This window comes from Lampris incognitus, chromosome 2 (assembly GCF_029633865.1).
Source record: "Lampris incognitus isolate fLamInc1 chromosome 2, fLamInc1.hap2, whole genome shotgun sequence".
NCBI lineage: Eukaryota > Metazoa > Chordata > Actinopteri > Lampriformes > Lampridae > Lampris > Lampris incognitus.
The window spans coordinates 7,631,996-7,657,865 of NC_079212.1; the positions used below are offsets into that span (position 1 = coordinate 7,631,996).

At 46.2% G+C, this 25,870-nt stretch overlaps 1 protein-coding gene and 1 long non-coding RNA gene across 2 annotated transcripts in view; one reads left to right on the forward strand and one right to left on the reverse strand.

Moving 5' to 3' along the window:
- Window positions 1-25,870, forward strand: part of LOC130108174 (ELKS/Rab6-interacting/CAST family member 1-like) — a 280,684-nt gene that overhangs the window by 67,988 nt on the left and 186,826 nt on the right. Inside the window, exon 6 of the mRNA XM_056275029.1 lies at window positions 731-898. Coding sequence (XP_056131004.1) covers window positions 731-898 — 168 coding nt within the window. The remainder of the gene's footprint in view (window positions 1-730; window positions 899-25,870) is intronic.
- LOC130107760 (uncharacterized) lies at window positions 5,063-5,910 on the reverse strand. Its single transcript, XR_008809830.1, has 3 exons — window positions 5,883-5,910; window positions 5,574-5,718; window positions 5,063-5,140 (listed from the first exon to the last, which is right to left on the reverse strand). It is a non-coding gene; the product is annotated as an uncharacterized LOC130107760 (long non-coding RNA).

Here is a 25,870-nt window from a genome sequence, read left to right on the forward strand (position 1 = left end):
AGAGAGAGGAAAAAAAACTCTGCTGGTTCATTTGTTTGCCTTTTTGGTTTCATGTCCTGGTTTGTGTAGTTATTTCCTTGAAATTACACAATTTCTTAAACACTCTTTAACGTACCAGCTATATGAGGAATATTGTTTCTCAAAACACTCTGACCCCCTGTGTGTGTGTGTGTGTGTGTGTGTGTGTGTGTGTGTGTGTGTGTGTGTGTGTGTGTATGGTTGTTTGGCTTGGTGTTTCCATAGGGCTGGCACTAGCAGTTGGACTTTTATCTCCTTGTTCTAACTGAGGACTGATACAACAGCGGAATGAATTGTAGTTGTGGACTTGTGTTATGGACAGACAGCATGGTTTGAGCACAGTTTCTGTCCTGAGATTGAACTGGCAGGGCTAACTTGCACATGATTTTATTAAATGTGATGGTAATGGCTGGACATACCCAACGTGACGTGTGTGTATATTGTTGAGTCAAAGTGTAAAGAGTGTGTTTGCATTTGTTTGAGAGTGTACAGCATGTCTTGTTCAGCTATGAAAATGTGTGCCATTTTCCAAGCTTAAACAAGCAGTTTGCAAATAAGTGTGTGTGTCCAGAGGGTGGGTAGGTTTCCATTTCTAAGTGTGTGTGTGTGTGTGTGTGTGTGTGTGTGTGTGTGTGTGTGTGTGTGTGTGTGTGTGTGTGTGTGTGTGTGTGTGTGTGTGTGTGTGTGTGTGTGTGTGTGTGGATATCTGCAGATAGAGCAGCTGAAGCAGGAGCTGAGTAAGAAGGAGACAGAGATGCAGGCCCTGCAGACCAAACTCGAAACGCTGACCAACCAGAACTCCGATTGTAAGCAGCACATCGAGGTGCTGAAGGAGTCGCTCAGCGCCAAGGAACAACGGGCCAACACTCTGCAGACGGAGGTCAGTGTCTTACACACACACACACATGCGCGCGCGCACACACGCACACACACACACACAGACACACACACACAACTTCCTCTGTATCCATACACAGGATGTCCGAGAGGTCATAAAAGCCAAAATCTGTTGCACATCAGTGTTTGAAACTAGTCAGCAGAGACCGTGACATCCTCTCTCTCTCTCTGTCTCCCCTCCCCTGTCATTCTGTCTCTCTCTCCACTTCTGATGGAAGTGGTTTTGTTGTGGATGATGGAATATAAGCGGCCTCTGTGTTTTGTTGGTGCCTTGGTCATTTGGTGGGCCTACATGTGTGGGCGGCCTCGCTCCATCACGAGGCAGGTGGAGGGTTGGCAGGATTTCCATCTCCATCTTTTGAAGTTCCCTAAACGTTATGGCTGTAATGATTTTATCACTGTTGGAATGGCTGGTGTGTGTGTGTGTGTGTGTGTGTGTGAGTGTGTGTGTGGGGTGGTTCACAGGATTTGTATGGGTGTGTGCTGGAAAGGCGTAGGTGGTGGGGTGGAGGGCCGGGTTGGGGGAATTTAGGGCATTTTCTCCATTCTTCTGCAGAGCTGGAACTGATACTTAGGATCTCTTTGTTTGGCACCACAGAGCAACTTGCTAACTATGTCCACTCTTCATTACAGGAAGCAATTTGGGCCAAAATTAGGCCTAATGGTCGATACATGTGCAAGGAATTTTGGCCCTACCATCTAGCCGAATACATCACTCTTAAAGGACTTGGCTTTCTGTGTGTGTGTGTGTGTGTGTGTGTGTGTGTGTGTGTGTGATGTTTATCAAAAAACATCTGTGTATTTGTGTGTGTGTGGGTCTTTCAGTGAACATGTGTGAGGTCATGAATTTGTGTTTGGATGTGTGGGTGCATTTCAAAGAAATGATGTGTAATTAACTATAATGCACCTGACACTGGGCCCTATTCCTCTCTGCAGCCTCTGCTGCTCATCCGCTACCAGAACAGGGGCATCTGTAAATTGATCTGACCTCCACACACACACACACACACACACACACACACACACACACACACACTGCTGATTGCTGCACTCTCATCTCCGGTCTCGTTTAGGATTTTCTTGGTATTGAAGTGGCCTTGGGTTTCGTGGTCTAAGTGGTCGGATGGTAGGATGAGTAAAGAGGCCGGGCATTGCCCCGCATTCCTCTTCTGTCTGTCAATCACCCCACCAGAGAGGCCAGCCTTTCTCACGGGTCCTCCCGCCCTCTCTCTCTCCCTGGATCTCTCATTCCCTCTTACCTCCTTCCATATATCTATCCATTCATCCACTTTTCATGTTATTCACCCCCCCCCCCCCACACACACACACCAGCTCTCCCACGTTTCCTCAAACACTTTCCCATCTCTTTAATATCCTCCTCCGGCCTCAAGTCTCCGCCCACTCTATTGTAGTACCTTACATTTGTGTGTGTGTGTGTGTGTGTGTGTGTGTGTGTGTGTGTGTGTGTGTGTGTGTGTACATGCCAGGCAGGTCTCATTTAAGCTAACGGAGATTAGTACATTAAGGTATTCCTCTCCAGGGCCCCGGCTTGAAGCGGCGTTGTGCTGTTCACATCAGGATGGATAAATGGAGGCCTCAGTCTGAACAGAGGCAGTGCTGTGAGCGAGGGGACCAGTAAATGGATGTGTATTTATTTGTCAGTCAAAGTTAAAGACGTTTTCTAAATGGGGATGATAGAACCTGTCTCCAGATAAATGGAAAATGATGTGTGTGTGTGCGTGCGTGTGTGTGTGTGTGCGTGCGTGTGTGCGTGTGTGTGTGTGTGTGCGTGTGTGTGTGTAATCTTTTTCAGTGCACTGTCCATGTCAGTGGAAACTTAACCCTTCAATACAGTAGGTGTGTGTGTGTTTATCAGGGTGTCTCGCTCATCTCGGGAGAATCGCGGCTCTGTAACCATACTCCTGCAGATCAGATAACCTATTGGAGGCCTTCCTGCATATTTAACCAGCCAATGACGGAGGGGTTCAGGGTACAGCCGCAGTAGATGACGGGACGGGACCGTTTTCTCAGTTTACTTTATGACTAAAAATGAAAAAAGATAGGGGGCGGGCAGGGGGTTAAAGTTTAGTCAAATCATAGGATGGGTAGAAAATAACAAAAGAGTATGTAATTTGAAAACAGTAAAACAACAACTTGTTACGTCAAAACCAACGCCGTGCAGAGTTCAGTGGACCGTAGCTCAACCCGGGTAACACGGTCGAAGGCCATTTTGGGCAGTTTTACAGCATGCATCCACACAGCGAAACGGCGGTGAAAACACCCTACGACATTTTAGAACAAAATTTCCAGGGCTGATTTTCTACTTCTGTGTGAGATCCTAGTAGTTCCCTTCATATTTCAGTAATATTGTCCAGATAACTGTGTTGTGCGATGGCGACGTAAGGACTCACAAATTGTGTTGCGAGTCATAGATGACTTTCTCTCCTCGTCCGCTTTTCCACACACATGGAAACCTCACTTATTTACTCTGTCCGAAATAGTAAATGGAGATTTTGGACGGTATTAAGTTTTTGCTTTGCATCGTGCGGTTTTTGACAGTGGAACGAGTGCACCAGCAGAACAGTGTGTAGGCAAAGCATTGCATTGTGGTATTTTTAACATTAAATGGTGTACATGCATTGGACGCCACATTTTGGGTTGTACTGCGGGGGTTTTGAGGGCACTAAACAGTGAATAGATTTTACAGTTAGAATTCGCACACGCAGCAACATGGAGGGAGGGTCATGTAGAGCGCAGCGTGGCAGATAGAGAAGGATTTCAGACGTGGCGAGAAGAGTGAGAAATGGATTGAAAAGTAGACAGAGAGAGAAAGAATGACACCATGGTAGCGTGAGAGGGTAAAAAAGACTAGAAACTGGATGGAGAAAGAGAGGAGGGAGGGAGGTGTTGAGAGAGCAGGTTTGCGTGATGGATGGAGGGATCAGCGAGTGATGCTGGAGGACGGTGTGCGGCCGTCCCTGCCGGACTGTTTGTGTTGATCTTTCCTTGTTCTCCTCGCTGATGGATGGTCCGCGTTGCTGCTGAGGCGGAGAGGAGATGTGGCCTCGACCCGGCTAGCGCACCTCAGTCCACTCCCCCTGCGGTGTTCTCTCTCATTTCTCTCCCTAACCTCTGCGAATTTTTGCCCCCCCACCCTCTCATTCTCTCTCGTACTCTTTCTCGCTGTGCTTTCTCGCGCTCTACCTTTGTCTTTCTTTCTCCTTCTGTCTCTCTTTCTGCCTCATTCCCGCTGTCATTTCTCTCTCCCTTCCCTCGATGAATTTTCGACCCAATCTCGCCTTTTCTCTCTCTCCTCTCCTCTTTCTCTCTCTCTCTCCTGTCTCTGTTGCTGTGCTCACTCACTCTGTCTTTCTGGCTCCCCCACTATATGTATTCACTTGATAATGTTGATAACAATGATAATATTATAAATTATTTATATTTTATTTATTTATATGGTATATAATGATAATAATATAATAATAATGGTAATAAGATAATTATTGCTATTTTCATTGTTAATATTTTCTTTATGTAGCACTTCTGAAAAACAGACTTTAAAAATTGCTATACAGAAAGGAAAAAAATACACTATGAAATATGCAATATGGTTTACAGAAAAATAAAATGAAATAAAAATGACAGTAAAAAGTAATAGAGAAGCTATAAATCAGGAATAATAAAAAAGAGAATGCCAAACTATTAAAGTAAGTTTTGAGACGGCATTTAGGAACATCCATTAATTCTGACAGATTTAGGGTAAGGTTATTTCACACTTCCCTCTCTCTCGCTCTCTCGCCCTCTCTCTCTCTCTCTCTCTCTCTGGTGGTCTTCATTGAGTCATGGTAGTCAATGGAGGGCATGTGAGGACTTGAAAGCAGGTGAGAACTTGATGACCTCGCTGAAGGCGGCAGTTATGTGGTTGGCGTAAACAGACGGAAAGCAGTTCCCGTTATAGGCTGACCACTAACCGTTGAGTTCACATCGAAAACCCCGGACCTGTCCGGACCCATCCAAACTGGCTGGACCTGCTCCCGGCCGTTCCACACCAGATATAATATGACCTCATCTGAACCGGACTGACCGCCGCTGCGGCCGTTCCCAGGCCCGGCGACGTGTTCCCGGGTTCCTGGGTCGGTGTGGTTTGGGACGCGGTGCGAGCAGCGCCGCGTCAGGGCCCCCCAGAACAAACATGGCGCTGTCCAAAGTAAAGCCCCTGCGTGTTCTTCAGAGGCCATGTGGAAAAGCCATAAAGTGGAGTTATAGGGGTCAGAACGGGGATGAGACATTTAATGGTTTACACAGGGAGGGGGAGGTAAACATGTGTAAGGCATGAGATGCACCCCCCCCCCACCCACATACACACACACAAGCACACACACACACAAACTTCATGCAAAAAAACCCAAACATAATTCGCTACATCTGAATACATCAAGGACATCCAAAGTAACAATTTTTGATGATTATGGTGTCTAATAGGACTGTCTGTGTTCCTGTAGGCTGGCCTGTAGTAGGTGTGCATACCTATACCTGTATTGTGTTTTCTCTCTCTCTCTCATTCACCTCCATCTACTCTTTGTCCTCTTTCGTTTTTATTCGAATAACGTGAATCACACAATACATTCACACACACACACACACACACACACACACACCTTGGTTTTCTGTCAGTCAGCAGCTAGTTAAGCATCAGGCGGGTTTAGCGCAGCCAGGGGCAGTCGGGGACAATGGTCGCCATTCTTTCAGCTGTGATCTCCTCTCTTCACAAGGTCGTCCTGCTCCGCTCACACCACTTAACCTCTAATGTCACACAAATACACACACACACAAACATAAATACATGCGTCCATGTGAGCAAACACACATAATGACCCAATTTTTGCCTCTTATGCAGCATGTGGCATCTAAATCCAGGGCAACGCTTTCTGACCTTCTTATAATAGAAATGTAATGCCACCACTTACCAGTTACCACCAACTTAATTCCTGCCTCTTCATCCAGAGCAAGACCCTCGGGTATCCCTCCATCCTTCTCCTCTTCTGTCCTCTTCCACTCCTCTCCTCTCCTCCTCGTCTCCTCTTCGTCTCTTGCCCCCCATCTGTCTTTGCCCAGGGGCCTCGTACTTCCATTGACTGGTCTCAAAGGATCATTGTGCATCACCTAGACCACTGCTGACATGTGGAAGCAATTTCAGACACAGTTTCTCAGACCCAACACACACACGCACGCACGCACACACACACACACTAAACATGCACTCACTATTTCACCAGCATGCATAAAAGCTATTCAGCCTCAGGCTTATTAACATTCATTTGAAAAAAATACCAAGACCCAGTCCCCAGCTTGTTTATTTTATGTAGATATCCCAGTAAAATACAGGATAATACACTCCGCCGCTCCACTTTGTTCAGCAAGCACCGTTGATGGAACTGATGGCAACCAGTATGGTGATGATGATGATGATGATGAAGATGGGGGTGGGGTTTTTTTTTGCCTTCTCGCTCACTCACTTCTGCAGGAAATGATTAGATTGTGCAATTAGAAAGGCGCAGTTAGAGGGGGAACAGGTAGCGGTGAGCAAAATAAATGACCTGCAGATCAACTGACTGTGTGTGTGTGTGTGTGTGTGTGTGTGTGTGTGTGTGTGTGTGTGTGTGTGTGTGTGTGTGTGTGTGTGTGTGTGTGTGAGTGTGTGCAGACATCGGGGACTTTCCTCTGGGAACGCTGCAAGTCAAACGTTAAGTGTGGAACTGGGGAGAGGAGAAGGGAAGAGGGGAGGACAGCGAGAGGGTTACTCTATTGATTATAAATCAGTGTTGGGTAAACAAGATTCCCCCCTTGAATACTCGGGTGAGTGCCGCCAGGCCCCTGGTGATTAGTGCGCCGTCATTAATTGGAGAAATAATGGAAGTGATTGGTGCCCAGAGGGGCTCGGCTGCCTAAGAAACGTAGTGGAAGAGGGAATGCTAATTTCTCATGTGATTTTTATCTCACACACACACACACACACACACACACATTTGTTTTTCTATACATGTGGGGACCCTCATTGACTGCATTTATTCCCTGGCCCTTAAACCTGGCCTCTACGATCAGAAGTACATGCCTAACCTTAACCCTAATTCAGTTCTAACCTTAACCTGAAACCCAAATCCTAACCCTAAAATAGACCCTTGAATAATAATAATAATAACAATAAATCTTATTTATTTAGCACCATCCATACTCGACATGCAGTACAAAGTGCTTTACATTACGTAGGCAAATTAAAACAATCACAAGCAGAACAGAATATGATAAAAAATCCGTTTAAAAGTGCTCAACAGTCAACAAAAGAGAATGAAAATGAAAAGCAACTTGAGAGCATGTAAGATGATTACAAATGAGATAAAGATAAAAGAAAGTTTCAAAAAAAGATTGCTGCTGGCCAGCCAAAATATCTTATGGTTAAAAAGTAAGATTGGTCCTGACAAGCTGTGTGTGTGTGAGGGGGGGGGCAGTTTTGCTAAGCACCTGTATGAGCTAGTGTGGTTATTTCTACAGGAAATGAGCGATGCTATGAAGCTCCAGGTCCTCCATTGGAGCCCAGAGCTGAAATTCTCCAGCCCACCGGAGTCTCCCAGGCTGAAGGTCAAACAGACAGACAGACAGATGAAATCCAGTGATGGTTCCACTTCTTGCTCAAGTGGTTGTTTTCAGGGATCTTGGCTGCAGAGCTGAGTTCTGCACATGCTTGCCAGAGTTAGCTGTACAGGGCAGTTGGACAGGAGATGGATTCCCTGGAAACAGGATGTAGCAACTGGCGTGCAGTGCTGGAAATGATCAGGAATAATAATCAAAGAGGGAGCAAGTGTTAATGAGGGAGAACGCCTGAAGCGTCTCTTCATTCATATGTGAAGGGAGTGTGTGTGTGTGTGTGTGTGTGTGTGTGTGTGTGTGTGTGTGTGTGTGTGTGTGTGTGTGTGTGTGTGTGTATTTTGCGAGTGTCTATCGCTGCCGGAGGAAGTAATGATGGATGGAGGAGGAGAGAGGGATTGAGGCAGCTGTGCTCAAGGTGAATTAGTGTGATGGCACTCGGGGTGAACAGTCTCCTACAGCTTTTGTTTGACACATCCTCCCTCTGCTGGTACCACAACCATGGTGTGATTTACAAATTTGCTCAAAGCTGCCAACCTTTTGCAAACGCGTTACTTGGAAGACAGTAGATGTGTTTGTGCGCAAAGGGGGGCTGGTATTTGGATGGGGGGCTGGTATTTGGATGCTTTCTTTTCTTTTCTGCTGCACAGCTACGTTACGAGTTTTCGTACATAAATACAGCATTTTGACTAACTATCCTGTAGCGTCGCTCAGTATCCTCATCCTCTTTGTAAAAGACTGATGAGTAAGGAAAGTGGATGACATGTATGCAGGTGTCGGGCAGAAATTTCATTCCCCATCAGGATTTGATCCTCTTTGTGTGAAAGCGTGTTGAGAGTCTGTGCTGCTGTGTGGGCTGCAATAGTCTCATTTTTATTGTTTCAGTACTCGGCCACCCACCCCCACCCCAATTATTTTTTGGACATTTTTTAGCTTTATTAGGTAGTAACAGTGAACAGTCAGACAGGAAACGGGAGAGCGAGAGGGAGGGGTATGACATGCAGCAAAGGTCGCCAGCTGGAATCGAACCGGTGATGGTTGCTACCTTGTGACCACGTGGTACGTATGTGCTGGAGCCATTCAGCTGTGGAGGTGCCCCTTGGCTGTTCTTTTCTATTTTCAGATCGACTCGGCTCATTGGGATGTCATCTGTAATAGCTTGGACGATGACTTGATGACGAATAGGCTATCTTAGGAAAAGAATCTGGTTTCATTCTTGAGTGCGCATGTAAAGGCCACATCTATTTCACCAAAACGTTAATCTGGTGATACATCCTGGTCTTATGTTGTGCGTTCTTAAAAGTGCTTGACTCTAATGGCATCAGGTTTCAGAAATTTGGCCAACTACTGCACTACTTTATTCAGTCAAATTGGAAATATTAAACGACTGTTGTTGCTGCATTCATAATCTATCAGCTGTTTATCACCTGTATTGGCGGTGTGAATTCACATTTGCGGCAGCCTCACCCAGTACCGTCCATGCAGTGTCTTGGTCCACATCTGCGTCTAGGTTTGTCTTCATTTGATGGCTGGGAGAGCTGGCACTGGATCGGCTGGGAGCGCGAGGCAGGCTAAGCTAACTGCTAGCCCATGCAGTCCGGCAGTTCCGATAACACCGAGGGCGGTGTGGTGGCGGCCGCACCTGGCGTTGACTGTGGTGTTTTTGGTGTCATCGCGAGGAGTGCGGGGAGGAGTGTCGAGGGTGTCTGGCTGGGAGAGCTGGCGCTGGATCGGCTGGGAGAGCTCGGTCTGCTTCGTCCGGTGGGCCCAGGGACCGCGGCCCCTGCCTGGAGCTGCGCCTGAGGAGGAAACGCCTAGGGCGGTCTGACAGGACACAAAAACCGGGCGGGCTAAGCTAACTGCTAACCCATGTAGACCGGCTGTTCCGACATTCATCCTGGCTGGCATTCGTTCCCTTGGACAGTGATTTTTTTTTTGTTTAGTTTGGATTCAGCACCTCACATCAGGGTGCACTACGAACAGTCTTGCCCTCAATGTGCAGAAGACGAAGGAGCTGATTGTGGACTTCAGGAGGTCTAGGAGCTGCAGCCACTCCCCCATACATATCAATGGTGTGGAAGTGGAGCATGTCTCCAGCTTTAAATTCCTTGGAGTCCAGATCAGTGAGGACCTCTCCTGACATCAAACACCCAGGCCCTACAATGCCTGCACTTCCTGAGGAGGGCGAGGAGCACCCGTCTATCCCCCAAAATTCTCACCAACTTCTACCACTGCACCACAGAGAGCATCCTGACCAGCTGCATCTCAGTGTGGTACGGCAACTGCTCCTCAGTAGACCAGAAAGCTCTGCAGCGGATCGTCAAGGCGGCCCAGCATATCACCAGTACCCAGCTCCCAGCCATAAAAGACATTTATCACAAACGCTGCCTTTGAAGGGGTCTGAGCATCAGCAGAGATCCCACCCACCCCAACCATGGACTGTTCTCTCCCCTGCGCTCTGGGAGGCGCTACAGGAGACTCAGAGCCCGCACTACCAGGCTCAAAAACAGCTTCTTTCCCCAAGCTGTTGTCCACCTGAACCTGGCCATCCACTGAACGTCTGTAGATATTTTTAAATATTTTGTACTCCAGCTCTTTTTTAACTTATCTTTAGCTTCTGGTCTTCATGTGTGTATATCTTATACTGTGTTTGCTGTGTTTGTCTGTGTCTGTCTTGCACTGTTTGGTGAGGACACAGCCCTCATTTCATTTTTAACATGTGCCTGCACATTGTTTTTAATGACAGTAAATTGAACTGATTCAAGATTCTGTATTTGTTACATGTCATTATACAAGTACAAGAGAGTAACATTCTTGTTTCGGCTCCTCAACACTGCAGCAACAATAGTAACTCAACAACAACAAAACAGAGCAAAAAAGCAGCAACACTAATAGTGTGTGATGTATGCAAGGTGCTGTGTGGGTGTGGGTGGGTGTGTGTGTGTGTGTATGTGTGTAGGCCCAGCCTCAATAAATGTGCACACGTGTGTGTGTGTGTGTGTGTAGTTGTGTGCATATCTGTGCGTGTCTGTGCATGCCAAGCTACTTGTGTGTGTGTGTGTGTTTGTTTCCCATGTCCCCTGTGTAGCCCTGGGGCAGACAGCTGCTTTGTGGTGGCTTTACCGTCACATGTAGGAACGAAGGATGAGCTGGCGCTCCGTGCTCTTTGCCTCGCGGCTCCTCTTGTCATGCCGTTTACATCCTATTATTATCCCAAATTGGTTCCCCGGCTGATCCCTTTTATGGGCCGGTTCCCAGTCAGAGCCCGGAGTGCTGTCTCATCCTGGACTTTGATGACACACCTCCAAAATGACATCCGGACCGGACTGTTCCTATATCTGCACCCGGTCACTCCCAGTGTCATCTGACATCATGTCTGGGGTGGTTAGTTCGGCTGGAGAGGAAATCTACTGTGTGTATGTGTTTCTCTGTGTGTAACTATCACTCTCTCTCGCTCTCGCTCTCTCTCTCTCTCTCTCTCTCTCTCTCTCTCTCGCTCGCTCGCTCGCTCGCTCGCTCGCTCGCTCGTACTTGTTTGCTTATGATGTTTAGAAAAGTGTGTGATTTCTGTTTTAGATTGAAGCTGCGCACACACACACACACACACACACACACACACACACACACACACACACACTATAGACCACACAGCATTTCCTCCTCTCATGCTTTTCTGGATGTCTTTCCCCCCCCCCCCCCCCTCCTGAAGACATTTTTCCTGTGGAGTTTTTCCCTCGTCTGAATCAAGGGTCTAAAGATGTTGTCGTTTTCTGTATCTGCCCGTTTCTCCTTGTGTGAATCCCTCAGACACTGGATTTGGGATTTAGAGCGATACATTTAAACTTCACTTGACTCACTAACATGCATGTACATGGCATTCAAATACAAAGTAACTGTTTTGGTCTCATAATAATAATAATAATAATAATAATGAGTTTGTATGGTGCATCTCATCTGGGCAGACAGATGTCAAAGTGCTTCACAGATAAACGTCTCTAGTAAAAGAAAAAAATAAAAGATGACACGCCCGGACATCTGGGTGGCGTGGCGGTCTATTCCGTTGCCCACCAAATGGGGATCGCTGGTTCGAATCCCCGTGTTACCTCCGGCTTGGTCGGCGTCCCTACAGACACAATTTGCTGTGTCTGCGGGTGGGAAGCCGGATGTCGGTATGTGTCCTGATCGTTGCACTAGCGCCTCCTCTGGTCAGTCGGGGTGCCTGTTTGGGTGGGAGGGGGAACTGGGGGGAATAGCATGATCCTTCCACGTGCTACGCCCCCCTGGTGAAACTCCTCACTGTCAGGTGAAAAGAAGCGGCTGGTGACTCCACATGTATGGGAGGAGGCATGTGGTAGTCTGCAGCCCTCCCCGGATCGGCAGAGGGGGTGGATCAGTGACCGCGACGGCTCAGAAGAGTGGGGTAATTGGCCGCATACAATTGGTAAGAAAAAAAAAGGGGGGGGAATCCAGAAAAGAAAAAAATGATGACACGCCTCTTAGCCAACCAAACATGGGTGAGGCGTTCTACTACAACACTGCAATCCTCAGGCTAGCTCACACCACCATCACTATTCTCTTCTGCACTGTCTTCAAAGATGAAAGTAGACAAAGACTGGCAAATAAAAAATAGTACTTATTTAGTCTTCAATATTATATAGTCTTTAATACCATGTATTAAAGGTTGACAGAGAAAATCTTATGAAAAATATAAAAAGGTTATACAATTATTACAGGGAATTTGTAGATTTATTACAAACAGAAATCTTATTTAAAGAATTTGAGTTACAAAAGCGAAATGACAGCGCAAACATTTACACAAGTGATAAAGGGCTTGTGTAGTACAATAGTAACACTTCAGAAATAATAAATGATCACTTGTCGTGGTTCCATTATTCTTATTTTGCGAAGCCATAAAAGCTACATGAATTATACAGTCATCCAAAAAACTGACGTCTAAAAATTTGCTGAAGTCTTGCCTTTACCTACATATATGTCCAAAACATGTCTCAGTTCTCCTGTGCAGCTCATCCAGGGAGGCTGGTAGGTTGTCCTACAGAGCCTGTGCCTTTTCTGTCTCATGGCATGCATGTGTCTCTACCAGGTGTCCCAACCTTTCAACTTTCACTTGTGACCCAGTGGAACCGATTAATAATTTCCATTTCGTAAGAAGGAAGCTAGGGGTCATCCGCGTCACTCTGTTTCCTGTTTAGAAGGTAACCAAAGGGGTTTTATGCTCATACAGGGGTCGAATTTAACACTAGAATGACCGGTACTTCACTCCTACCTAAAACAACCATGGGTGGTCAAAATGACCGCTGGTTTTTAAACTCTATAGTCTGTCAAGATAAATACCCAGTCGAGATATGAATGCACTACATATGTTAGTATGTCTGTTAGGAAACTGACACCAAAATTAACATTTTTACAACTTTAATACGAATACTATTTTTAAACAATTTAAACTTCAGAGAGACATGGTCGAACTTGAATAGCAAAATTGAAAAAGTAAAAATATTACCTGAAAAACATAACGGAAAACACATATTGTTAATCTAACAAACGTAACCAGGCCTATAAAACGTGAAATGTAAAAAAAAAGAACTTTAGTCCGCGGTGGCGTAGCGGTCTAAGCATCGGCTTGGTGTCGATGCAGTTGCCCACTGGGGACTGGGGTTCGCGCCCCGGTCTCGTCAGATCCGACTATGGCTGGACTCGATGAAGCAGCAATCATTGGCAACGCTGTCTTCGGGAGGGGGGCGGAGTCGGCTTGTGTTCGTCATGTGAATGCGTCTCTGTGTGTGTCGGAAAAACAGTGGTTCGGCTTGGATTCGCCTTGTCACGAAAGTGGGGAGGCGCTTTCCTTCGAGACTGCCGGCCGGAGAGATGCAGTTGGCGAACGCATGCAATACGAGGGTGGGTGTTTGAATTAAAATAGGGATCAATTGGCCACTAAATTGGGAGAAAAAAGGGAAAAATCAGAAATAAATTTTAAGAAAAAAAGAACTGAAAATAAACATCGAAATGGTCCCAAACAACGACCGTAACTTAAAAACGACTAGAACAGCCATGTGCCGTCAAAATGACTGCCACAGTTTTTAAATTCTATATTCTGTCAAGATAAATACCCAACTGAGATATTAAGGCACTCCATATGTTAGTATGTCTGTTATGTAACCAACTGACACCAAAATTAACATTTTAACAACTTTAATAATATTTTTAAATACTGCAATGCCCCGGTGGTGGTCATGTAACGGCGTCTGTACCCAGACATGTTGGACATAATGAAAAATCAAGTTTAGACTATTTCTTTGCACTGGAGAACAGAGAGATAGTCTAAACTTGATTTTCTCCAGTGCAGAGAAAAACGCTAGTTCTCCAGTGCAGAACACTTCTCGGACAGAGCAACGAACTTCGTGAAGGAAATGATGCGACCAACACACGTCATAAATAGTAACATGACGTGCAAGATCACGCGCAAATTGCGAGCAGTCATTTTGACCACTCATGGTCATTTTTAGGTAGATCTTATCAGAATTTTTTTGTGCAATTAATCTAAAACTCATTTTAATGCAAATATAATGCAATTTTAGGAGCATTCAGGGAGCGGCAGGTCTGTATCCCCCCCCCCCCACAAAGTTATTAAACTTTGAAAATCCAGAACCGTCAAAATGACGGCTTTGGTGGTTTTAGTGTTAAGGGCAATTACTAGTTCTCTAGGCCAGTGGTTTCCAGCCTTTTTCTTAAGGGACCTTTATTTTACCATTGTGCACACTGACGACTCCCACCACCCCTCAGCCACATAAAATTACAAAAAAGTGGGAAAAAGTAGCCTGTTTCTTTTGAAACATCTTTATGTATGTTTCATTATATCTATTGCATAAAAAAAGAATAACGGCACAGAGCAATTTGTACAGTGAACCTAAATCGTGAACTTAATACCTGCCAGAAGTTTGCAGGGATTACACACAATATCGGATTTCAAAGGGAGACCCAGTAGTGCAGCCAACGCCTCTGCCTCCCTCCTGGATGAGTGTAATAGTTTTTACGTCGGTTTGAGGTTTTTGACACCAACCTCCTGGGAGAAGCCCCCACTACTGCTGATATGAACAGCGCACTGGCCATCGCCAAGTCTGATGTGCGCAGGTCATTCATACACGTGAACACCAGCATAGCGGCCTGCCGGGACAGCATTTCAGGCCGGGTGATGAGAGCGTGTGCAGCACAGCTGGCTGGTGTCCTCATGGATATTTTCAACCTCTCCCTTTCCCTGTGTATAGTCCCCTCTTGCTTAAATCATCAGTCGTTGTGCCGGTGCCGAGGAAGACCAAAGTAACATGCTTGAATGCTTGGCGTTCTGTTGCTCTCACACCCATAGTGAGTAAATGCTTTGAGAAGCTTGTTAAGGCAGTATACTCCATAACGCTCTCACCCAGCTGGAGAAAATGAACTCCTATGTGAGAATGCTGTTTGTAGACTGCAGCTCAGCATTCAACACCATAGTCCCCTCCAGACTCTACACCAAGCTCAGGGACTTAGGACTCAGCCCCAGCCTGTGCAGCTGGATCCTGAACTTTCTGTTGAGCCGACGCCAGGTGGTGAGAATGAGCTCCAACACCTCTGACCCTCAACACAGGAGCCCCCCAGGGTTGCGTCTTGAGTCCCCTCCTCTACTCCCTGTACACCCATGAGCTCCAACTTGGTGATAAGTTTGTTGATGATACAACAGTGATAGGCCTGATCATCGACGATGACAAGACGGCATACAGGAGAGAGGTCAACAACCTAACAAAGTGGTGCCAAGAGAATAACTTCTCTTTCAATGTCAACAAAACCAAGGAGCTGATTGTGGACTACAGGAAGAGAAGGGGGAGGCTGGACCCCATCACCATCAACGAGACTGCTGTAGAGAGAGTCAAGAGCTTCAAATTCCTCGGTGTCCACATTAACAAGGACCTCACCTGGGATGAACACACCAGCCATGTGGTGAAAAAGGCACAGCAACGCCTCTTTCACCTCAAGTGACTGAAGAAGTTCGGCATGGGGCCCAAGATTCTACAGGCCTTCTACAGAGTCACAACCGAGAGTGTTCTGACTGGATGCGTCACCGCCTGGTGTGGGAACTGTACTGCCCAAAACCACAAAACACTGCAGAGTGTTGTGCGGACGGCCCAGGACATCAGTGGATGTGAGTTTCCTTCCATCCAGGACATATCCAACGGACATTGTGTCAGAAAGGCCCATAGGATTATCAAAGACACCAGTCACCCCAACTATAGACTGTTTCAGTTGCTACTGTCAGGCAAGCGGTACTGCAGCCTCAAAGCCAGGACCAGTAGGCTCCGGAACAGCTTTTTCCACCAAGCAACCAGGCTTTTGAACAAAGAACATTAATGACACTAAGCCTGTTGCCAGACTGACTGGTACTGACCTATGGTCTTTAGGACTTGCTACTGCTGCTCCCGTTAGGGGTCGCTACAGCAGAGCATCAGTTTATATATATACACACACACACACACACGTGGCTTGGCATACATACAAATATGCAAACAACTACACACACATATACACATTAATTAAGGCAGATTCTACACACACACACACACACACACACACACACACACACACACACACACACACACACACACACACACACAGCACCTTACATACACCGCACACTATTTATTATTATTGCTACTTTTTTGTTTTGTTGTTATTTTATTGCTATTGTTGCTGCAGTGTTGAGGAGTCAAAACACAAGAATTGTACTCTCTTGTACTTGTATAATGAGTCTTAATAATAAAGGATCTTGATTCTTGGATTTGTGTAAAACTAGCAATTTTTATAAAATTCAGGACAGATTATTTCCTGTGGATACTGCAGTGTATCAGACAATTTTTACTTGTATTTTTAGGAACACAGTTCTGTGTCTGTCTTATGATTTTCTTTTAATTTCACTATCATATGATTGTTTTAATAGTCCAAGCAGCCTGGCTTTTAGTGAGCGTTCCGAGCCTGTATTTCTTGAGCCAGCGATGGGATGTCAGGTGTCATTTTGGCGATAGCCAAACAGAAGTCATTGTGTAAAGCAAGCTTGTTTTGATGGTGACCACAGCACTGTAAGCAGTCTCTGACAGGTATGTTGTGGTGAATGTCAAGATGAATCTGGTAGTTGTGTGAAGTGCAAGTCTTGGAGTGACGCCCGGTCCTTTCACAAGCCAAAACCGCTTGTATCCATGTTCAGCATGGAATCTCTTCAAGAGCGAATTTGACTTGATATCCATGAGCTCATCCTCAGGTTGGAGGTACTCCACATACTCCTCTTTAGCAAGAAATGGGTCCATCACCCATGCGTCTTTTGCGACGTGTTCATTAACATCCAAGAACTGTGAGTTCGTCTCCTCCTGAAGCTGCTGCATGTGTTGGGTGAACTATCTGACCAAAGCATCAGGTAACGTCCCCCCTGACTGTTCCATTAGCAAAGGAAACTGTTGTAGGTCTCCCTTCATCAGTTTATTCTTTCTATACTCCGCTTTGCGCACAAATGCATCCACTGTCTCCTTGCATTCCGTAACATTGGCCCCAGTGCCCTGCATGTGCTTGTTTGTCTCGTTGTACTGGCTTAATATATCCACTAGATATGACGTCTTAATGAGACACTCATCCGTCATTTCTTCTAATGGGGGGTTAAGAATTCCCTTTCAATGAAATGCACCAGCACTTTGCCCTGCGAAAGAAAGCCAGCGCAACTCAGTATGAAGGAGGATTGTCTGATGTGCCTCGTCATCGCATAGCTGCGGAAAGATCCGTTCGTTGACCGGGCAAGCTTTAATAATTTTGGCTATTTTTACCTTAGTCTGTAAGATTTCGTCCAGTTCCTCACAGAGATGTGTGCTTGCCAGTGCTTGTCTGTGTGTCATGCAGTGAAACACTATGTCATGGGGTGCCTTCTTCTTCAAACGGCTGTTGAAGCCCTTATTTTTCCCCATCGTCGAGGCAGCTCCATCTGTGCAATTAAAGGGAAGCTTGTGCTTTGCGAAGTATGTGTCGACTACACTGAAGATATCTTCTCTTCTGGTTGTTATATTGACAGATGTAAGAGTGTCTTGTTACAGCTCAGTTTCCTCAATGTATTGTACACATACGAGTATTGCCTCCTCTGCTACAATGGTAGTTTCATCCAATTGGACAGAAAATGGGCCCCTCTTGAGTTTTTCTGTTAGTGTATTCTCAGCATTTCCTGCCATTCTGTCGATTCTGTCTTTCACTGTGTTGTTGGACAGTGGGACATTCTTAAATTTAATTAAACTGGCTTGCATTAAACTGGCTTGCATTAAACTGGCGGGAATAATGTGTGGCTCTCAGGTGGCTAACAGTGTTTCACTGATGTTGTGTGGCTATTTGGCTAGCGCAATAAGGAGAGAGCACTCAAATGATGAAAAACTCCCTGGGTTGACCCACCGTCTCAGGGTGTTTAGTAGTCTGGTGTCACTTCAGTTTGCATGGTTTCATACATAAGTTCACCAATTTGTTGTCGCAAATGACACATTCAGTTCTAATTTTGCCCGTCGTCTCTCTGAAACCAAACTCAATATAACTCTTGGTAATTCCTCTTTTTCTTTTTGACAAAATCATCATTCTTTTCTCCCTGATGCTTGGCCATTTTCCATTAGCACTTTGTTTTGTTTGTTCCCCTCCCCCCTTTTCTCCTCAATTGTGTCCGGCCCGACTCTTCCGAACCATCCCGGTCGCTGCTTCACCCCCTCTGCTGATCTGGGGAGGGCTGCAGACTACCACGTGTCTCCTCCAATACATGTGGAGTCACCAGCCACTTCTTTTCACCTGACAGTGAGGAGTTTCACCAGGGGGATGTAGCATGTGGGAGGATCACGCTATTCCCCCCAGTTCCCCCTCCCCCCCAAACAGGCACCCCGACCGACCAGAGGAGGCGTCAGTGCAGCGACCAGGACACATACCCACACCCAGCTTCCCACCCGCAGACACGGCCAATTGTCTGTAGGGACGCCCGACCAAGCCGGAGGTAACACGGGGATGCGAACCGACGAAACCCATGTTGGTAGGCAACGGAATAGACCACCACGCCACCTGGATGCCTCCAGCTCTTTGTTTATACTATGTACATCTGTAATATAGGACCAGGTAGCTCTGTGAATACTGCTGGTGTTCACGTCTACGTACGCCCATGTCCTCATTAGATTTTTTTTCTAAATAAATGAATAAGGACACAAACTTCAAAAATAACCCTTAAATTTAGTTGTCTTCTTCACAAAAACGAATAGGGATGCCTGACCAAGCCGGAGGTAACACGGGGATTCAGACCGACGATCCCCATGTTGGTAGGTAATGGAATAGACCGGCATGCTACCCAGACACCCCTAAAATGTTCCACTTTTGACTTGTCTGTCCACAGAAGATTACCCCAAATTGCCTGGGGGGGGAGTCATCAATGTGCAGTTCTTTAGATGTGGTCCTTGGTTATTTTGTAACTTCCTGGATGAGTTGTCGCTGCATCCTTGGAGGAATTTTGGTAGGATTTCCACTCATATGACGATTCACCACTGTTCCAAGTTTCCTCCATTTTGAGACAATGGTTCTCACTGTAGTTTGCTGGAGTCCCAGAGCCTTAGAAATGACATTTGAACCCTTTCCAGACTGTTATATCGCAACATTTCTTTTCCTATTTCTTCTGGAATTTCTTTTGATGGCGGTATAGTGTGCTGCTTGTTGAGACCTTACCCTGCTATAAGTCAAGTCAATTTTATTTGTTTAGCCCAATACCACAAATTACACATTTTCCTCAGTGGGCTTTGAAGCAATACAACACCCTATCCTTAGACCCTTGCATTGGATAAGGAACAACTCCCTAAAACAACCCTTTAACGGGGAGCAAAAATAAGAAGAAACCTCAGGGAGAGCAACGGAGGAGAGATCTCTCTCCCAAGGTGGACAGATGTGCAATGGATGTTGTGTGTACAGAATAAAACAATTTACAGAACTAAAAATTGAAAGAGGGCAAGAGAATTATAAGGGAATTGTAAGATACACTCACCGGCCACTTTATTAGGCACACCTGTCCAACTGCTCGTTAACGCAAATTTCTAATCAGCCATTCACATGGCAGCAACTCAATGCATTTAGGCATGTAGACATGGTCAAGACGATCTGCTGCAGTTCAAACCGAGCATCAGAATGGGGAAGAAAGGTGATTTAAGTGACTTTGAACGTGGCATGGTTGTTGGTGCCAGACAGGCTGGTCTGAGTATTTCAGAAACTGCTGATCTACTGGGATTTTCACGCACAACCATCTCTAGGGTTTACAGAGAATGGTCTGAAAAAGAGAAAATATCCAGTGAGCGGCAGTTCTGTGGGCGAAAATGTCTTGTCGATGCCAGAGGTCAGAGGAGAATGGCCAGACTGGTTCGAGCTGATAGAAAGGCAACAGTAACTCAAATAACCACTCATTACAACCGAGGTATGCAGAAGAGCATCTCTGAACGCACAACACGTTGAACCTTGAGGCAGATGGGCTACAGCAGCAGAAGACCACACCGGGTGCCACTCCTGTCAGCTAAGAACAGGAAACTGAGGCTACAATTCGCACAGGCTCACCAAAATTGGACAATAGAAGATTGGAAAAACGTTGCTTGGTCTGATGAGTCTCGATTTCTGCTGCTACATTCGGATGGTAGGGTCAGAATTTGGCGTCAACAACATGAAAGCATGGATCCATCCTGCCTTGTATCAACGGTTCAGGCTGGTGGTGGTGGTGCAATGGTGTGGGGGATATTTTCTTGGCACACTTTGGGCCCCTTAGTACCAATTTAGCATCGTGTCAACGCCACAGCCTACCTGAGTATTGTTGCTGACCATGTCCATCCCTTTATGACCCCAGTGTTCCCATCTTCTGATGGCTACTTCCAGCAGGATAACGCGCCATGTCATAAAGCTCGAATCATCTCAGACTGGTTTCTTGAACATGACAATGAGTTCACTGTACTCAAATGGCCTCCACAGTCACCAGATCTCAATCCAATAGAGCACCTTTGGGATGTGGTGGACCGGGAGATTCGCATCATGGATGTGCAGCCGACAAATCTGCAGCAACTGCGTGATGCTATCATGTCAATATGGACCAAACTCTCTGAGGAATGTTTCCAGTACCTTTTTGAATCTATGCCACGAAGGATTAAGGCAGTTCTGAAGGCAAAAGGGGGTCCAACCCGGTACTAGCAAGGTGTACCTAATAAAGTGGCCAGTGAGTGTATATATAAGCTATATATTGATGATGGACAGCTGATGATTGCTTATGGCATGAAACAGGCTTGTACTGTCTCATAAAGAATTTACTTGACTCACTGGATTATATATATAGCAAGAGTCCGTGTTAGATTGCCAATGCTATACAAGCCAACTACCTCAGATATGAGTGAGAATAACATGAACAGAGTCATACCAGCTCAGACTTCCCCCGGGTTAACAAGGTCCTCGTCAGGTGTTGGGGAACCAGGGCGACCTGATGACAAATGGACTACTGGAACAAGACATTCATGGACAAGGGCCGAATACCTGGAATTTATGGAATGCTAGTATAAGCGCAGACCCCAGGAGAGGGGCTATATAAAGCATATGTGGTGTGTGTGTGTGTGTGTGTGTGTGTGTGTGTGTGTGTGTGTGTGTGTGTGTGTACATACACACATACACATAGCCAGATGACAAAGTATGCTTGACCCCCACAGATAGGGGGTCCGGGGGCTCTGTTATGTGGTTGGGTGCATTTTCATTACATGGTTTGGGTCTACTTGTCCCCTTAGAAGGAATGGTCAGTGTAAATCAATAAACAAATCAATATTTTTCTGAGTGATCACCTTCATTGCATGATGAAACATTTCTGTCCTGATGGGAGTGTTCTCTTCTAAGATGAAAATGCCCCCCCCCCCATCTGCAAGGCCCGAGGGGTCACTGAATGGTTGATGAGTATGAAAATGATGTCAACTGTATGCTATGGCCTTCACAGTCGAGTCAACACCTATGGGAGATTTCTGACTGATGTGTTAGACAGCGCTCTTCACCACCATCATCAAAACACCAAATGGGGGAATATCTTCTGGAAGAATGGTGTTCCCTCCCTCCTGTGGAGTTCAGAGACTTGTGGAATCTATGACAAGGAGCACTGAAGCTGTTCTGGAGGCCTGTGATGACCCAACACCTTTCTAAGACTCTTTATGTCTGTTTTTCCTTTATTTGTCACCAGTCATACAGACCACTATAACAACATTGACTGAAGTCATTGGATGGTTTGATTTTTATTCACCTTTAACTTTTATTTTTACAGCCATTATTACTCAGTGATTTAACAACCAAGAGCTCTTTGAATCTGCTGTTTGAACTCAGACGTACAAATTCATTCTCTTACTTGTTCATCATGTGAGACTGGCCTCATTTCATTAAAAAACTAGGCTATTCTAAAAAAAGAAAGAACTGTCTAAATGATCATAGCTGGTGCAAAAGATCCAACGGGGGTCCAGCAACATCATTTGAAGTAATTCTTTTCCCAAAACTTCCACAGTTCAGGCTTGGCCACATAAATGGCAAGATAAACATCAGTTCAAATACAGACTTGTAAACTGGGATGATGAATGTCACCGTGCAATCCCTCTGATAAATTATCTTGAATGGCTGCCATTTGTCGTGTTTATACAGGCGGAGCTGGACGGCCGGCGGCCCACAGCAGTGAATGGCTCACACAGCTGTGTGCAGAGAACCACGGCCTCCCAACCAGAACTGAGCTCACACTCAGAGTCCCGTTCAGTCCCGGCTGTTGTAGACTGCAGCGCAACACAATGAACAATGCTGATGTGGTCTGCGTGTGTGAACTCCCAAGTACATCTTTGTGTGTGTTTGTATACTCGTGTTTGTATACTCAAAGTACATATTTGTGTGTATTTGGAGTAGACACATACACAAAGATGTGTGTGTGTGTCTACTCCAAATACTCACAAATATGTACTAGTGTGTCTCTGTGTATTCCAAGTACATCTTTGTGTGTACTTGGAGCACACACATGCAAACATTTCTTTGTTTGTGTGTGTGTGTGTGTGTGTGCTCCAAGTACATTTGTGTTTGTGTGCGTGTGTGTGTGTGTGTGTGTGTGTGTGTGTGTGTGTGAGAGAGGAGGAAAAGATAGAGGGAAAGAGGAGATCACATTAGACTGTGTTTCAATGATCAAGCTCCTGTTCTGAGTCAGTCTCGGGCCCCTGAGTGGTGCGGTTGAGCGTGCAACTGTTTCTGTGCGAGTGTGTAAATGTTGGTGCGTCCCAGGCCTTTGCTGTGGTCTCCCCGTCGTCTCTGGTTCTGCCGGTTTTACTGCGGTCTGCTCATATAGTCCCTGTGTTGTTTATTGCGGCTTGGTGCCGACGCTGGGCCTGATACCTTTGCAGATTCGCCTGCCAGAAAAACTTTTATGATGAAATGTGAGGCAGAAAAAGGGAGGTGAGGACAAACAGAGAAGCTGTTTTCTTTAAGCCTCTGTTTTACTTTGCTAACCAATGTCCAGAATCCACATTTAGGCTGTCATTTCAAGCATGAGAAGGGAGGAAGAGGAGAGAGAGGAAGAGAGAGAGAGAGAGAGAGAGAGCGTGTATATTGTGCATGTGTCCATGTCTGTGCAGGCATGTTGGTGGATGTCGACATGTTTCTGCAACTGTGTGTGTTTGTGTGCACCCCCGTGTATGTGAATGCATGCATGTGCATGTGTGTGTATGGGAATCTGTCAGATCTGTGTATGTGTGTTTGAGCGCGCACACTTTTTTAGTGTGTGACTGTGTTCATTAAAAAAAAGGTACTTCACATTGCCAAGAATTAATAGTTTTGCAACCACAGAATCTTGAAAACATATCAAGGCCCTTTTTAAATGATATGGTGTTGAGTGAGGGGCTGGGAGGTTTATGTGGAGGTTTGGGGGAAGATAGAGTGATGTAGATGTGTTTTTAATTCATCTATGCAGCGGCACGCCTCAATGCAACCTCCCCCGTCCCCTTTGGGTTTGGACTGAGCCAGTGGACTGGGGTGAGCCCCTCGACCTTCCTATTGACCCCCCCCCTCTCTCTCTCTGTCTCTCTCTCTCTCTCTCTCTCTCTCTCTCTCTCTCTCTCTCCCTTTCCAGTCATTACAAAACGGCATCCTTGCCAGCGCACAATCCGAAGTCCAAATGATTCCCCCGGTTGTCATGGAAACAGCCTGAGTTCTGCTTTGCCGGTTATCTCTCTCACATGGACACACGCACACACACACACACGAACAGTCAGAGTTAAGAAATGTGGGCCAGATCCCAAAACCAACCTGGATGAGGATTTGAGGGATTTCTGTTCACGGAGACATCGCTCTGTCTCACCACAGGACCCACACCTTTGGATGGCAATAGGTAAACTCCCGCAAAGCAGGGAGCACTGAGGAGGAGACAGAGTGTTGCGAGAGATGGAAAGAGAGACGGACAGGTGGTGGGAGGAAGAGTGGCGAAGGAAAAGGGGGGGGGGGGGAAATCCTGGCAGAGGGGAGATGTTGGAAGAAGAACGAGGAAGTCACCCCTTGTTGTTAGCTGTCAGTCATCGCTGACGGTGAGGTGGGGCTTTAACCAGTAGGTTATATTTCCCTGGTTCAGATGTGAGCTGTGACTTTGTTCTCCATGTGGCTTGAAGCATTTTGTGTTCTTCCTTCTTTCCTTCTCCGTGCCACTCCTTTTCCTCCTCCACATCAAATGTGCCCTCCTGATACCCCTCTTCCGCTCAACCCTTCATTCCTTTCTCATGACTCCTCCATTGTCCACCTTGTTTCCCTCCCTGCTCCTCTTCCACGAAACCTGTCCCGGCTCCTTACGTTACCCATCCATCCGTGTGTTGGTGGCGTTGTGCGTTTGGCGGCGGCAGGAGCTTAAGAGGGTATCAGCGGTGCGGCAGTACGCTATCACGGTTTAGCGATGCGGTGCAGGTGAGATGGCAGGCATTTCCTGTTAACCCTCTGTACCACATTCCACCTATGTGACCTTTGTCAGGTGTGTGTGTTTGTGTGTGTGTGTGTGTGTGTGTGTGTGAGTGAGTGAGTGAGTGAGTGAGTGAGTGAGTGAGTGAGTGAGTGAGTGAGAGAGAGAGAGAGAGAGAGAGAGAGAGAGAGAGAGAGAGAGAGAGAGAGAGAGAGAGAGAGAGAGAGAGAGAGAGAGAGAGAGAGAGAGAGAGAGAGAGAGAGAGAGATTGTGTGTGTGTTAATTCTTTTTCCTTCTCCCACACACTCACTAGCATGTATGCCTGCGTGCATAGGTGTATATACCAGTACAAATACACACACACGCACACACACAAATGCATCAGAGACACCACTAATCCTTGGTGTCTATCTGTGTGTGTGTGTGTGTGTGTGTGTGTGAGTGAGTGGATAGGACAGAGAAGGTCTCAGTACAGCGGCCTGGTTGTCTGCCAGCGCAGCAATATGAGATAAATACTTCACCATCTTACACTAGAGGGTCCGGCCTGCTTCTAATGCGACTACCTGAGAGAGGCTCTCTGTATGTCTGCGGCTTGCATGCAGGACTCTCACTTTACACACACTGGTACAGAGAGGGAGCGGGAGAGACGGGATTTGTCTCCAATCCAATACAACCAAACAGTCACACATACATCAGCCTCATATACAGTAAAGAACTCTCAGTATCTGTAGTATTAAATGCTGCTTCGCTGGCTATAAATGCCAATTTTCCTTTTAGTGAAAACTCTTTAAGTCTTGGGTTTCTTCAATAGTACTACCGCCCTGCCTTCCTGCGTTTGTCTTATTTAGTGCCCCATAAAACGCAGAAGAGACTGCTGGAGAGGGGGGGTCCATTGCAGAATCCATATTCAGTGTTTTCACACTCTTCTCTCAGAGCCCACCTGATGCTCATTAAAACAGCTGTTAACGAGTTCTCTCCCTCTCTCTCTCTCTCTCTCTGTCTCTGTCTCTGTCTCACTCTCTCTTGGTGTCTGTGTGTGTGTGTGTGTGTGTGTGTGTGTGTGTGTGTGTGTGTGTGTGTGTGTGTGTCTTGGATACACACATCCTGTATACACATACACACACAAACCATGGACAGCTTGGGATGAGGGTCATTTAGGTTCACACGTCACACCGTGGCAACAGGACCTGGAAATATCAAGTGTTGAAGGGCAACAGTGGTGCACATGCTAGCACAGCTAGCTGCTAATGTGTGTGTCTATGTCCCCATTAGGATAGAAAGACCTGAAACCACCTACCTGCGGGGACATTTTATGGG